General features: G+C 31.9%; 6 protein-coding genes across 6 annotated transcripts; 3 read left to right on the forward strand and 3 right to left on the reverse strand.

Moving 5' to 3' along the window:
• Nucleotides 1-365: 365 nt before the first annotated feature.
• Nucleotides 366-793, forward strand: Tsp_05292 (conserved hypothetical protein). The gene is made up of 2 exons (XM_003371586.1): nucleotides 366-590; nucleotides 650-793. Exons 1-2 carry the CDS (start codon nucleotides 366-368, stop codon nucleotides 791-793), a joined length of 369 nt encoding a protein of 122 aa, XP_003371634.1.
• A 714-nt stretch (nucleotides 794-1507) lies between these two features.
• Tsp_05291 (conserved hypothetical protein) lies at nucleotides 1508-3408 on the reverse strand. The gene is made up of 4 exons (XM_003371587.1): nucleotides 3362-3408; nucleotides 3145-3280; nucleotides 2119-2177; nucleotides 1508-1661 (listed from the first exon to the last, which is right to left on the reverse strand). The coding sequence occupies exons 1-4, from the start codon at nucleotides 3406-3408 to the stop codon at nucleotides 1508-1510; spliced, it is 396 nt and encodes a 131-aa protein (XP_003371635.1).
• Nucleotides 3409-3758: 350 nt separating this feature from the next.
• Nucleotides 3759-6105, forward strand: Tsp_05290 (conserved hypothetical protein). Its single transcript, XM_003371588.1, has 8 exons — nucleotides 3759-3814; nucleotides 3844-4026; nucleotides 4619-4652; nucleotides 5127-5191; nucleotides 5348-5404; nucleotides 5540-5607; nucleotides 5786-5807; nucleotides 5859-6105. Exons 1-8 carry the CDS (start codon nucleotides 3759-3761, stop codon nucleotides 6103-6105), a joined length of 732 nt encoding a protein of 243 aa, XP_003371636.1.
• A 691-nt stretch (nucleotides 6106-6796) lies between these two features.
• On the reverse strand, nucleotides 6797-7314 carry Tsp_05289 (conserved hypothetical protein). The gene is made up of 2 exons (XM_003371589.1): nucleotides 7205-7314; nucleotides 6797-7025 (listed from the first exon to the last, which is right to left on the reverse strand). The coding sequence occupies exons 1-2, from the start codon at nucleotides 7312-7314 to the stop codon at nucleotides 6797-6799; spliced, it is 339 nt and encodes a 112-aa protein (XP_003371637.1).
• A 2457-nt stretch (nucleotides 7315-9771) lies between these two features.
• Tsp_05288 (conserved hypothetical protein) lies at nucleotides 9772-12684 on the reverse strand. Its single transcript, XM_003371590.1, has 9 exons — nucleotides 12659-12684; nucleotides 12359-12413; nucleotides 12190-12304; nucleotides 11759-11965; nucleotides 11220-11549; nucleotides 10830-10997; nucleotides 10304-10357; nucleotides 9940-10031; nucleotides 9772-9885 (listed from the first exon to the last, which is right to left on the reverse strand). Exons 1-9 carry the CDS (start codon nucleotides 12682-12684, stop codon nucleotides 9772-9774), a joined length of 1161 nt encoding a protein of 386 aa, XP_003371638.1.
• A 1737-nt stretch (nucleotides 12685-14421) lies between these two features.
• On the forward strand, nucleotides 14422-14630 carry Tsp_05287 (hypothetical protein; the record flags this gene model as incomplete). The annotated part of the gene is made up of 2 exons (XM_003371591.1): nucleotides 14422-14513; nucleotides 14601-14630. Coding segments are annotated over exons 1-2 (122 nt in total), but the record flags the coding sequence as incomplete, so codon positions are not given.
• Nucleotides 14631-14795: the final 165 nt, after the last annotated feature.

The raw sequence follows: 14795 nt of genomic DNA on the forward strand, positions 1-14795 counted from the left end.
GTGTTCATGGGATGACGTGAGATGCGAGCTGCTGCTGCTGATCAAATTAAATCTAAATGAATCGAATTAGTGCTCTGCTTGTGCAGTTGAAATTGAAATTTACCAAGCTAATAATAAAAATGCGGTCATCTCGTGCGTGAAATGATCTTTCTCTTTTGTTCAGCGATGTTTGTTCATCGAGTATTTTTTTTTATCATACGGCGTGTGATGTTTATTGAATAATAATTCCATTTCCAAAAATCATTTTTACCGTCAGGCAAGAGAGAGAGACTGTGTGTAGAGTGAGAGACAGTGGGAAGAGTAAGATTAAAAGAGAGAGAGAGAGAGAATATGGGATTTTTGTTGTCCACAAGAGTGGTTCGGCAATGGTTGTTCAACAGTTTGATACTGACAAGTGGACGAACCCACTGCCACGTGGCGTCCTTGGGCAAAACCAAACGATCGCAGTATCATCGCAAATATTGGACTCTGCTGGTCAAACCGGACGGAAGTACAGTACACTTTCGTTACAAAGAGCCGAGAAGAATAATTACAGTATGCTTTTTAATTTTTTCAAATGGAAGTTGTTCTTCACGATTCAAATTCCACTTGTGACAGAAAACAAAACGCTACAAAGAAAATATTTATTATTGTTTTGTTTTTTTATTAGCTTCCTATTGATTTGAGTATGTTGAGCGAAAAGGAAAGACTCGAAAGAATTGCGGAACGAAATCCGACGAAACTTTCTCACGATGATATTGTCGAAGAAGTTTTCAATTTTAACGAGTACGCATATTTGTGGAAGAAAAAATGAATAAATTCATTCGCATCCACTCGTGCTGTAGTGTTTGTTGTATATATATAATTAAATTAGGCATATGTATATTTGTTGTTGTTGTACTGTAGAATTGATGATTAATGTCGACCTTTATTGTCGCGATAGATGAACTTTGACACACACACACACAAACACACGGTCAGTGAAATTATTGAATGCATGTTTTATATTTTTGTTTCATGCTGTGCACAATTGCTGCTTCTTGCACTGAACAGTGCAATGTTCAAAACTGGTCGTTGCAACAAAGTGAATTGTATTTTGTTTTTTTCGTTTGAAAAACAAAACGAGCAATGAGGAAGAAAAAGAACATACACCGGTCAAGTGATGAGCTAAGTTTGAAATTGTCACAAGATCAATCAATAATAATAATAATAATAATTGGAAATCAATTTGCTTATGCAAATTACTTGTTTGCTTATGCAAAAAAATGTCGGTGCTGATGAGAAGGGAACGAATGGATCATTTTCAACAGTTAGACGTGTGAAAAATACTAATAAAAGTCGACAATGAAAAGCAAAATTCGTTCAAAGAAAAAGCAGCTAATGCACAACTGCACAAAGCAGGCAGCGTATATATATATATATATAACAAAGCAGTTTAATTAATTAATTAATTAATGAACGAAAATTTGCCAAATTGTAGAAATTGCCCGTAATGCTTCTTTCATCAATGAACGAGTCATTCATTCAGTCAAACTTCCGTAGTTGAAGTAACTTTTGCACTACGTACAGCGGTGAAATAAGAAACACGGTCGTTGTTTCTAGGATTGTTGTTGCTATTTGTTGCATCGTCTCGGAATCGGATATTCTCTTGAACGACATCATCATAAGCAGGCGGAGCAATCCTACACGAAATGTTCACGTATAATTTTTCGCTTGATTTAATAAAACAAACTGAACAACAAACAATCAAAACAATACAACAAATTTATCAATTTATTTTCTATGCACGTTGCATTATCAAAATTCCAATCATTAACAAACCCATATATACATGATATATCTATATGCATACATAGCATGTAGTGCAGTCTATTTTTGAAATAAAAATATTGCATATGAATATACATATATGTATATAGATTGTGTGTGTATGTTGTTTTCTTATCACAACAACAACAACAAAATCACCGAGCTTACCATCCTCTGCTATTGGCTTGTTGTTGATCATTTGACGACGGCCTCTCGGAAAGTGAAAAATCCTGTCATTAATTTATTATTATTGTTAATTTATTTTTTGTCTAAAATATTTGTACCGATTCTTGGAACTTTTTTCTCCTGACAAAGCCGTCGAAAACGAACAATCCAAAGCCGGTGCACATCATAACCACACCGAGAATAATCAACGCCAAACCGAGAGCCTGTAAAAATTTCAAAAATCACCAAAGCATATATTTTTTCGGTATTGAAATAATAAATTCTTTTTTTTCAAAAATACAATTATTATCCACAGGCATTCCGTGAATAAATTAATCCAAATTTAATTGCAAAACTAAAATGCGATAAAGTATTGTTTTCTAGAGATAATTTTGAAATTATATTTTCACTTGTTTTCTCTTCTTCTTCTTTCAATTCAAATCCGTAGTAAATATGAATAAAAAAATTTTTATTTTTGCATAATTGTTTTATTAAAAACAAATTGAAAATTTTTCCTCTCGTCGTATTAATAAAAATTATTTTTCTTTTTCCTCCCCATTTTATTCATTGTTTGTTATTTTTCACCAATATTACTGTACAAATCGTTCGAAATGAAACACGCATTTGAAAAAAATACGGCGATAAAAATGGCGCGAAAGTTACGGTAAAATTAAACGCAGTAAATTTTTTCTTTTCTATTTTTTTGTTTTCATTGTGGGCAAAAAAAATTGTATTGTCATTGTTTTGAAATTAGTTCAGGAAAGAAAAAAGTTCAACAATTTGAATAAAAATTTCTTCCAAAAATATTTCACTCGACTTGTATTTGTCATCGTGAATAAAAATTTCAATTATTGCCAACGCGATAGAGATAAATATGCGGATGAAAACCGGTTTTGGTCCAGTTTACATTTGCACTACTGGGAATGGACGAACAAGTCTTACATTTAAAATGGGAGATCATCACGTACAAAAAGAAAAGAAATGGTGTAAAATGCACTGATTATAATTTTACTGTTGTTGTTGTTGTTGCTTGTATATATTTTTTAAATATAAAAAAATAAATATATTCCACTAGATAATGACGATTATTGGATTTTTGGAGAAAAAATTTTCAAATGATAGTGGACGAAAAAAATCGATAATTTAATAGTTGTTTACAATTGGTTTCAGTTGGATCAGAATTTCGCTTACTTTTGGCGTAATGTCGTGCCACATGAAGCCACAAATGCACGCTCCAATTGCCGCCAGTACAAGACCGGACAAACAAACGCAGAGGGCCAAAACTAACGGCGTGCAACGACACGAAGGCGCTCGGAATGGACCAATTCTAAATTTAATAAAAACAGAACAGATGAAAAAAAAATTCATAATTAATAATTTGCAAAAAAAAAAATTTCAAATTTGGTACGTTTTGATAACACGTGGTTGAACTGGAATTTGCACATTGTCGGACATTTCGAAAGCAGAGGTGATTGTAAATTGATGCTGTCCGCTTGTCGGCTAAACAACAATCGACGCGAAGATTGAAATTGCGTGGTGAATTTGAATCTACGTCGATCGTGACAATTCAAAGATGCAACACAAATAAACAAATAAACAAACAAACAAACAAGTAGTTTGTCAGAGTCTGTTCGAAATTGAATACTGGTAAAATATATGTTTTATTCACAACGATGTTTTCTTTTTCACATCGTACGATGATTGCAAAGCTGTACCAGTGTTGCTGGCCGAATCGACAAAGCCAATCTATAAACAGAAGAAGCCTGAATTGGAAAATTGTATTAAATTACAGTAAACTTTCCCGAATGACCATAATCGGGACGCGAATTGAAAATCAGAACACAAAATTTTTAGACAACTTGTATTTATTGATAGTGGAACAATTTCAAGCTGGAGTCGTTTTGATGCAATTTTCCAAAACTGCATCGAACGTCAAGGTCGGAAAATTTCGATAACCAGTGGAAAAAGTGGAAGAAGTCGAGAAGAAGAAAAGCGAAACAGCTTCTGTGCTAGTCAAATCAAGCAAACCGGTAATGCACGTCAACTGGCCGACCAATCAACGCCCGACGACCGGTATTGACAAAACTGATGCTTTGGACAAGCATCCAGAGAAAAAGCCTGTACACTAGATCATCTTTTCAACATCAAATTTTTTTTCTTTCAATCATTTCGAAAATATTCAATTTGAATTTAAATTTAAATCCAAAAAAAAAGAGAAAACATTAAAAATCAAATCTCCAAATTATATAACATGTTCTTTTTTCTTTTTCAAACTTTTCACCTTGGTAACCAGAACTGATCATCATTTATCACTCAGTTATTGCTTGTTGCCTGGTTGAATTTGTAAACAAATATTTACCGTAAGAAAGTTGCATTGTAAAATTCAATTTTTTTCATTCTGTTCATTTTCAATTTTCATTCACCAAAACGAACAATCGAATAAATATGACACCAATTTTTTTGTATTCTTTGAAACAAATTAATAATAATAATAATAACTTGTTCAAATTTAAATTCAAACTGTCCTAAATTTTGAAATTCCAAATTTATCATCGTCTGTCTGTTTGCACATTTTGATTACAGTTTACAAAATTGATAGCTCGAACAGTACAATTTGCCGTTTGCGTAATCGCCAACAGAACAAATAAAAATGCTCATCGTGCAGTAGCATCCGTGTCGACGATCCAATTTCGAAACTGGTTGGATATTTTTCAACTGTTCAAATTTCCAACAATCTTTGTCGACCAAATTTGTTCGATCATTTTTACAAATTTCAAATTTTTGTCCATTCAATAATTGCAAAAACTGACACTGAATATATCTGTTCCAAAAATTTCAATTATTTGTTATTTCACAAATAATTTAGCAAAATTGATTTCAAACAAATAATAATAATGTGGAAATTTTTTGTATTAATATTTGCATTTTCTACACAAATTTATCAATGCGAAACAACCTGGCAAAATTGCAATCATTTCAATTTACAATAGAATATTAATACTTAATTGTGATTCAAAACTTACTGTATCTTTTCTTGGAATTTAATGCTATTTTTTATTTGAAAAGCTTAATTCCATTTTTACCATAACGCAGGTAAATTGATTTACTTTGCCGCATTGTTTTGAATATTTCATGCGGCAAAAGTATTTTTGTTTTTTTTTCTTCTGTTTAAGAATCCCCTCCGTTCTATACAACTGACGCTGCATTGTGCAACGACGCCTGATGAATATGACGAGCTGTTTCGAAAATTTGAACATCAATATAAATTTCGATTTTCACGAAAAACGAAATTCTCTTGTTGCCATTCTTGCTGGAATTTTGGTGATTGTTTATCTTTATTTTTTTCTTCAATTTTCACTTTTACTTATTAATGATCTCAATTTCAGTTCTTCAGTGGCTGGTGGATAATAATCGATGTTGCGGCTGCATATCCGTCTAATACTGCCGATGGGTTTTTACACGCTTACTATACGTGCGGCGTTTTCAGCACTATATCAATGTTCATGTGAGGACGATACTGAAACTTTTATTGTATTTTATTTTTGTTGTTTTCGAAAAATTGTTTTCAATTTTAATTTTATTCCAGGCTGAGTTCCGTTTCAAATAGTCAAGTGATCGGAGAAACGATATCGGATGGAATACTTGGAACTAGAGGTATTTTTGAAATTTCATTTCCAAACTTTTTTCAAATTTTAACCACTTTTGTATTTTATACTAAATTTCTTCTGCAAATTGCTTTGTGCGAAATAAATTAAATTACGCTTTTGTTAATATTTATTTCATTCATCAACGTTAAATATCAATCCACTTTAACACTGAACATGTTTTGCAGTTTTGCCTGATAATATTGAAATGTAAATTTTGATAAATTGATTTTCTATAATTTTTTTTCTGTTCATTTGCAGGCGCTCGACTGTGGCTTCTACTGGGATTTGTAATTGGATTCGGATCTCTGATTGCGTCGATTTGGATCTTGTTTTCAGACTTCGTCGTCAAAGACACAGATCATCAGTGGCGGGGCGTGGCTTTGTTCTTGCAGAATTTGTGCATTTTCGCTTCATCTCTGCTTTACAAATTTGGACGAAGCGAAGAAGTGTGGAATTGACTCGACGAGATCTGAACTCCCTCCTCCCCTGCCCTCTTACGTTCTAGAACCAATCAGCTAGAAGAAAGTGTATTTTTTCCCCTTTGTAAGCTCGTCGTTTCAGTTTTTTTGCCAATACTGTTACAGTATGACAGTCTTCTCTTTTGTATATTGAATTTAGTGCTTTTGCGTTTTCTTTTCTTCTTTTTTTCGCTTTGTATTTTTGAAAATTTTATTCAAAATGCCTAACCAACCAAGCGACAATTTTCAAGCTTCAGTAAAAATGTTAATGTTGAAAATTGGAATAAAAATTCATTGCACAAAAAATGCAGCACAACTCGATATTTTATTCACAGACTACATATAATCACACACACACACATTTATATATATATATATAATTCGTATAGAGAAAAAAAAGTACGTCAGGGATCCCAATTATGTACAACATTTACAATGAATGAGTCACCGATGGTGACCTTGAAGAATTTTCAACTACAATCATTAATAAAGTTGAAATGAAAAAAAGCGGAAAATAAAATTTTTGAAAGAGAATTTCAAACGAGCAAAAAGCTCGTCGAAGTGACAATTTAATTGACTGAAAACATAAAAAACTGCGAAAGAGAAAACGTAAAGAAGTTTTCTAATAACGTTGCCTACGAGCTGTACAATCACCGGGGTTTTTCAATCACAATAATGTTCAGTTTCAAAATAGAAAAAAAGAGCAAAGCTGGCTGGGATCCAATATTTTACAGAAGCTTAAATGCGTGACGGTGCAGGGCTGAATTTACAATGGTGCATCACAATTACAAACGAGATATGAATATGAAAAAGTGTCGTCATATGTACAGTTGAACCGCCGTTTCGCAAGCTTTCTTTCAAGGGATATTGTCGAAAGTAGCTTCCTGTTCTGAACAATCTCCATTCCAGAAGATGTTCTTCTCCATTTCTGCCCACACCAGCAGAATCGACGTTAACGGCCAAAGTTCTACAAATAATTAATTTGATTTAAATTATCAAATCAAATAAAAAGCAAAAAAAGCGAAATAGAATCGCGCCACGCTAAAGTGAAATTAGAAATATTCAACATTGCCAAACGAGAACACAGACAGACGACTGACCTCATTTTCGTTATCAAATCAAATTTATATTTTTATTCCATTTCACCGATCATATTGTATAGCACTGCATTGTTGTTGTTGTTGTTGAATGTGACCTCTCTGTTGAAAAATTATGAGAAGTTTTTCCAATTTTACAAATGAAATAAAATTCAACATTTCACCACTATTAAACTATGAATAGCAGAAGCCACCGCAACCATGCACGCTGCCAACGAACAATAAAATGGCGAAGCAACTTTCAATTTATATCACTTGACTGGGCCTAACGGAAAAATCTGGCCAATATTATGCAGACGAACATTAATCAACTGCTGGAACTTTCAAATATTCCAAACTGACATATTTCAATTTTTCCTGCCTTGTCGAATGTCAGAAATCTGAAATTATCTGAAAAGAAGAAAAAATAATTAAACAATTTTTTTTCTAAAATTATACAACAACAACAACAATAATAATAATAATAATTAGAAATTTTGATTGAAATGATCGTTGTTTGTTCATTTGAAAAATCCATCCTTGCAATGGAAGTTTACTTGACTGACAACAACACAAGCGACCAACTATAATAATAATAATAATAATGACAAACTGAATTTCACGTGAATGTCACCTGCGCTCGGTTGGTTGGGAAAATTATTTATAAACATTTTTATTACCTTTTAATTTATCTTTTTTACTTTCGAATGATGATAAAAAAAAAGAATTCAACTGAAGTCCAATCTATTCAACTAAACAAATAAAACTTTACAGTATCACGAAAAGGAACACTGTAACAGAAAACAACTACCATGCTGATAAGTAAGAACCAGTGCAACTGGTTCAAACATATATAAGAACAAGTCAATGAAATACATATATACATATGGATATGTAGATTAATAAATATTTGAAATGAAATAAATAAATACTTGCCAATATAGAAAAGAAAAAAAATTTCATCATTTTCAATTATTATTATTATCAAACGTAACGATGACGTAACGATCGAGGTTGTTTGATTATCATCCTACTGCTGCTGCTGCTGCTGCAGTGTGTCTGCGTGTGCGTGTGGAAGTGTGATTTGTATTTTCTGAAATGCTCGCAGATAGATGATGACGTTTATTTTTGAACTTTTCAAAAATTGATTCAGTCGAATCGATAAAATTCCGACTTGACAACGGCAATTCAACCTGCTCCACAACCAGTATCGTCTTCAATCTTCAACTGATTAACAAACGAGCGAAATAAAATCAACATCTTCAAACTATAATTTAAAAAAAAGCTAACAAATAAAAAAACATTTACAAAAAAGCCAACGCATTTCACGATATTCTATTTTTATTGCTATTCTTCTTGAAAATGGAAATTTTTTCAACGTCAACAACTGTTGCAACTGTGAACCGACGTTGAACACGGCAAGGCAGGGAATCAATTTCCATACTTTCGACAGCAGAAATTTATCGCCCGTTGCCGAACAGATCATACGATCGATTTGAAAAATCTACTTTTTTTTATTTATTTAAAAAACAGAAAAAAATTCCAATTTTTTTTTAAAAAATGTTCAGCATCATGTAAATCAGTAACAAATTTACAGTATACTTCAAGAGTCGAATGCACAAATTTTTAATATTGTATCAATTTGGCAGCAGAAATTAAATTAGCCTGTTTTGGTGTTCAATTGGTAAATTCGTTCCACTGTTTCAAGTACAGCGCCGTACATTCTTGTGACTTGCCGACAATGTAAGTTCAAGCGCATGCGTATATTAATGAAAAAGAAAATTAGCATTTCATTTGAGACAATTTCACACACAGTTGTTAGATTTTGTAAATCGCAGTATTTCAGAGATTCTGTTGAGAAATTTTTATTAAATTATGTATATTTTTTTGAAAATTGTCATCCAAAGTTCAAGTACAGCAAAAAAGGGTGCTTTGTGCATTTGCAAAGTCTTTTTCCACTGGAAACATTCGTTTGTTGTCTTGTCTTATTGCCTGGGCAAACAAACGCGTGCTGTTTACCTTTTGCGCTTGTTATTTGACATTTCTTCGATATTTTATTGATATTGATTTTGAAACATCGTTTGCCAATTTGGTCAAAAATTCTACTGAAAAGCCCTTAATCAACTATTGCTATCAACATTGTTCTTCTTTTTCATTATCAGATGTGAAAATTTGCATGCATTCATTTTGTTCGCTTGTTCGTGCTTGAACTTTGTTTGAAATGATTGTATGCTTATGGTTGCGCGGATTGCATATTTCTCTTTATCACTGCTGAGCTTGAAGAGCGTCACACAAAGTTAAAATTTACTTTTTTTTGGTTATTTCTATTTCTTCAGAATGTTTCATCATAATTTTCGGCACGCTTATTGTGTTGCCTACTGCTTTATATCCTGTTAATTTAACATTAATTTTTGTTTTTCGTTAACACTGTCCGCATTGCAGTGCATCGAAATTTATGGAATTTCATTTTTGAATATTATTTGATAGAAAATCAACAACGAGTGAATTATGGTTTTTGAATATAATTTTATTAATGATTGATTTACATTATAAATTATGAACATATCAGCAGTTAATAATGATAAATAATTGAAAAACTGTTAATTAATAAAATTGATATTATAAATATAGTTGTAATCAGGCTTCATTCAACTTCTCCCCGAAAGAAACCATTTCCTGTTCTGCCCTTGTCGAAATACAGAAATTACGATGGTTTTCACCGTTTCTTCTCCTCTCAATTATATCTCTCAGCTAAAAAAGAAGTTATTGAATGCAATCTGCGCTTTGTGCAAAATAAAGACTAACTATCTTCATAGGCTGAAAGCGGCGTATGCATAAAATGATAATTCCAATGAATCCCATTCCAAGCAATGTAACAGACACAGCAAGGATGACCCCTGAAATATGAACAATAAATTAATATTAAAAACATTTTTCATTATGCTTAAACATGAAAAATTAAATTTTTCAAAATAATGTCAAAATTTTGATAGGGAATATGAACTGCGTGATATAGTTCTCAATATGTATTCAAACAGAGTAGATGCATAAAGAGAACTTTACACGCTATTGGATAAAACCATTGTTTTGTAATTATGTAGTGGTTGAAGAAATAAAAAGTAGTGATGATAATAATGAATGGTAAGTGAATAAGACGAATGAAACTTACTCCCGCGGAGGTATCCTTCGCACATTGTACTGTTGTGGAAGGTTTCATTTAATCCTGAAAAATAAAATTGCCTGTTAGTAAATTTTTCATTAAATAGTAAATGAACAACAAATTGTCCTACAATGAAATTTCAAGTTTAATTAAAAAATGGAAAACTCTGAGAATCACGCATGAATAATATACGGAAGAGTTACTAATTAGCTGCATAAATAAAAATCATCGTCTAATGCAGTGATTGAACTTAATTTTAACCAATAGCATAATTACATGTTTATGTCCTCAAAAACTGATCCAACGACACCTATAAACTGGAAACGTCAGGAATAAATTAAACGGCTACAGTGGAAATTAAACACTTTCAGTCATAGGAAGTATCTTGAATGCACAAATTGTTCATTCTTTTTTTACAAGTAAAATATTCATAAATGGGACAGTATTATTAGCAACCTCAGTGCTGAATTCTCATAATTTTAGGAGAAATGAACTGTATTTGATAATTCCTTATTAATGAAAATGATGATATTACCTTTATCTGTGCAGCTGACCGTCGGGGCACAAGGAATCGGCGTTGAAGTATTCTTATTAGATGGTGAAGTTTGAATTAATTCAACACCACTTCCATCTGGTTTGCCGCCAATTCGTATTTCTGTTATCGTATCGTTTCCATATATTTTGCTACCGTTAACCACATTCACTAAAAGAGTGTAATTTTCAATATCATATAGTGATTATTTGAATTATAGAATATTTTTTAATGATCATTATAGCTACGTTACATGACTTTGCTCATCAGTATAATTATAACATTATTAATTTTGTACATATTGAGTGATTATTTGTTAAACACTTGTATCATATTAATTTAAACAGTGCTGTTGTACCAATGAGTACTGTTACACTTGAGTTTATTACTTACATTTTCCATCAGTATTTCCATCTGAGATGTTACTTATACCTGAAAGTTTTTCAAGCACCTTTGCGTACTTTGTAGCCATTGTTTTCCATTTGGACGCAGTATATGTTTTTTCTGTATTATTATTGAATATATTAAAACTTTCTTGGATATCACTCCTTTTCGCAGTTGATATTTCTCTCACTGTCTTGTTTCCATAAAATTCCTCATCATCAATAGAATCCGGCAGAAAGGTTTCAATTAATTCTACACCACTTCCATTTGTTTTGCCCGCTTTCAGTTTTTCAGATACATTATCATTTCCATATGTTTTGCTACCGTTAACCACATTCACTAAAAGAGTGTAATTTTCAATTTCATGTAGTGATTATTCGAATTACAGAATATTTTTTCACTGTTCATATTCACTTCATTTTATGACATGGTTTATCATTATGATTAAAGCTTATTCTGTGATTGTTTCTAATTCACCTATATTATTGAAATTTAAATATTCTACTGTTGTACCAATGAGTATTGTCAAACTTCGGCTTCATACTTACATATCCCGTCAGTGTGTTCTTTTGATCTGTTATTAGCAGGTTCAACTTTTTCTGAAAAATTTGTTGGTATTGGAGTCGTTGTTTGTGGTGTAAGCGTTATGGGTGTTAGTGGGGCTTTTATAACAAATTCCGTGATATTTTCTTTTTCGGTAGGTGTTTCAAATACTGTTGCTTTTACATCTGTTTTGTTGTTATTCTCAGCATTCTCTAAAAAATGCAATTTTCAATATATTGAATTGTTTATTGAATTGAAAAGTACTTTTTCAATGTTGATTATCATAATATTACATGGCCTGTTTATGAATATAATTATAACGAAATAATAGTTTTAATTATTCAATTATGATTTCTTAAACACCTGCGTGTTTTGCAAATGTCAGTGTTGCATCCTTGTGAAAAGTATTTTCATTAGTTTTCAGAATGCTACTCACCGTTTGGTAGATATTCATTTGAAATGTTCCTTGTCATCGTTTCGGTCCGGTTTTGTTTGTCGTAGAGAAGTCCATTTTTGCCCATCTCCGTATTGTCCAGTGCCCATGTAACAGCCTTTGAAGTAAATTGGTGAAATCATTTGATGCGAAAATATCTTTGGATACTTACTACTTGATAACATACGGCAGCTGTTATCAGCAAAAGTGGAAAATTATGTGAGAGCCTGAAATTTTCAATCTTTATGAAACAGTTTTCTAAACAATAATGATTATTGTTAATTTGTTATCAAATTATATTTATGCTTATTTCTTGAAGCTCATATCGCTTGCTGGGTCGTGTATAATTATTTTAAATATGACAATAATGGAATTTGGGGAAGCAGTGCTCTACTAAGGTTTTGAAATATTTCTTTTTCATCTAATATATCCATTGATGAAATGATTAAATACAACGTAAAGTAAAACTTACGTTTTGTATGTAAATCGTCCTAGCATTTTCGAGCCGCTGTTAACTGTAAGCGCCAACATCGGAATGTGAAATGTGATTTAGTTATCGAGCACATTGCACGTGCCTTTTAAAGTTTAAACTAAAAAATTTTAAAGTGAAGGTTAATCTCAATATAGTAGAACTTGATTTTCAATTACTGTATTAGTTGATAATATTTCCGTAAATTGTAATAAAACAAAGTGTACCTGTTTTTTCATTTTTGCAACCATTTATACTATTTTTACAATAACTACTATGATAGATACTACAAAACGTTATGCGGAAAATTAAGTTGAAGTTATTAACAATTTGTATTTCAGAACAGCGTTCTTGTAATATTGTATTTCGTGTACAATTCTTCTCATTAGGGTATCTTTAATGGCAGGGGATGAGTCATCGGGTATGCTTAAATGTATTTTGTTGTGCATGTGTTTGCATATGTCGTTGGTTCACATTGTATAGTGTATTCATTTATTTACTACAAATTTGATTTTATTAATAATTTTAATATGACTTGTTTACAAGTAAGTTGTGAGAGAATGTACAAATGTGACTGAATAATTGTTTTGAATTCTTCATGTAATCTGACTTTGAACAATACCACGTCGTGGTTAAATTTGAATGCTTTTTCTTCACAGTGCGATAGTTTTATCTAGTGGAAGTACAAAATTGAAACAATCAAACATGAAATTGCTGGATCAGCGTAATACATAATTTCTTATTAATTAATGGATCTTTTTTTCTTTGAGTTTGATGTAATTGAGAAGGAATACATAAGATGCATACAATTTGTAATAGGAAGAGGGCTTGCAGAAAGTTGCCAAAATGAAGATTTAGACGACTGCTAACAACAAAGCCAGTTTTATAGCTGTGGAAGCTGCAATTATATTGTTTGAAAATGCGCTTCAGCTGGATTTGGATAATAATCAGATTTGGAAATGTATCGCACAGTTTATTTAAATATTAGAAACCATCTATAAAGTGATATATATATATATATATATATATATATATATCTGTTTCTGTGACACATTAATGAACAACATCTTAACGGATATGCATGCCATATTTTGTTTGAAACACATGTTTGAACATTATTGAATCTCTAGTTGAAATAATTTTTTTGAAACAGAATTTCTTTTCTCCAAAAGTTTGCAGTTGTCATGAACAGTAAAAACGTGTAAAATTTCGAAAAAAAATTTTCGCCGATTTTCGCAAAAAAGCAAGTCTATAATCCATGAAATTTTGAAATTTTCGAGAAAACACTTTTTCTCCAAAAATGGCCTTCATGGGCATCAATCGATCGGAAACGATTAGAAGAGTACTGCAAACGCATCCTCGCTGTTCCCGGTTGCGTAGCTCTGGAGATATACTGAAAAAAGTGGGGAGCTTACCTATGTTTTCAGACAGACAATGTACCAAATTTAAAGGCCATTTATTTCACAACTACTGGTCAAATTCCTTTGGGACTATGCATAACACTATCAATAATTAGTGCAAATAATTATCAAACAAAAAGGGCAAATATTGAAAAAAGATTTTACGCCGATTTTCGCAAAAGAAGCAAGTCTATAGCCCATGAAATTTACAATTTTTATGAAACATTTTGGAATCCAAAATTGGACTTTATAGGCATCAATCGATCGGAAATCATTAGAAAAGTACAACAGACTTATCAACGCCGTTCCAAGTTCTTGATATATCCAAAAAAGTGGCTCACGTACCTATGTATTGAGATAGGCAAAATGCCAAGTTTAGAAGCCCATTATTCCACAACGACTGGACAGATTTCGCCCAAAACCTGCATTTCTTTTTGCCAAGCAATGAAAAATGTACAGTAGCCATATTTATCAGCAGAAATGAACAAAATAAAAATTTGCATGCGAGGTCGTTGGCTTTGTTGACATAATAGAAATCATTTCAGTTTGAGGCCGTCCGTGGATGGTAGCTCAGCGTTTTGATTGGAAAATTGACTGAAGACAACATAGAAGCCAAACACTAATTTGCTTTATATTCATTATTATTTTTGAATATATCTGAAAAATATTTTTCAATCACAAGAAACAGCATGACATCAAATGAGTAGACGCGCATTTAGCAGTAGTGCAGTTTTTCATTT

This window comes from Trichinella spiralis, assembly GCF_000181795.1.
Source record: "Trichinella spiralis strain ISS 195 chromosome Unknown Scfld9, whole genome shotgun sequence".
Classification (NCBI taxonomy): Eukaryota; Metazoa; Nematoda; class Enoplea; order Trichinellida; family Trichinellidae; genus Trichinella; species Trichinella spiralis.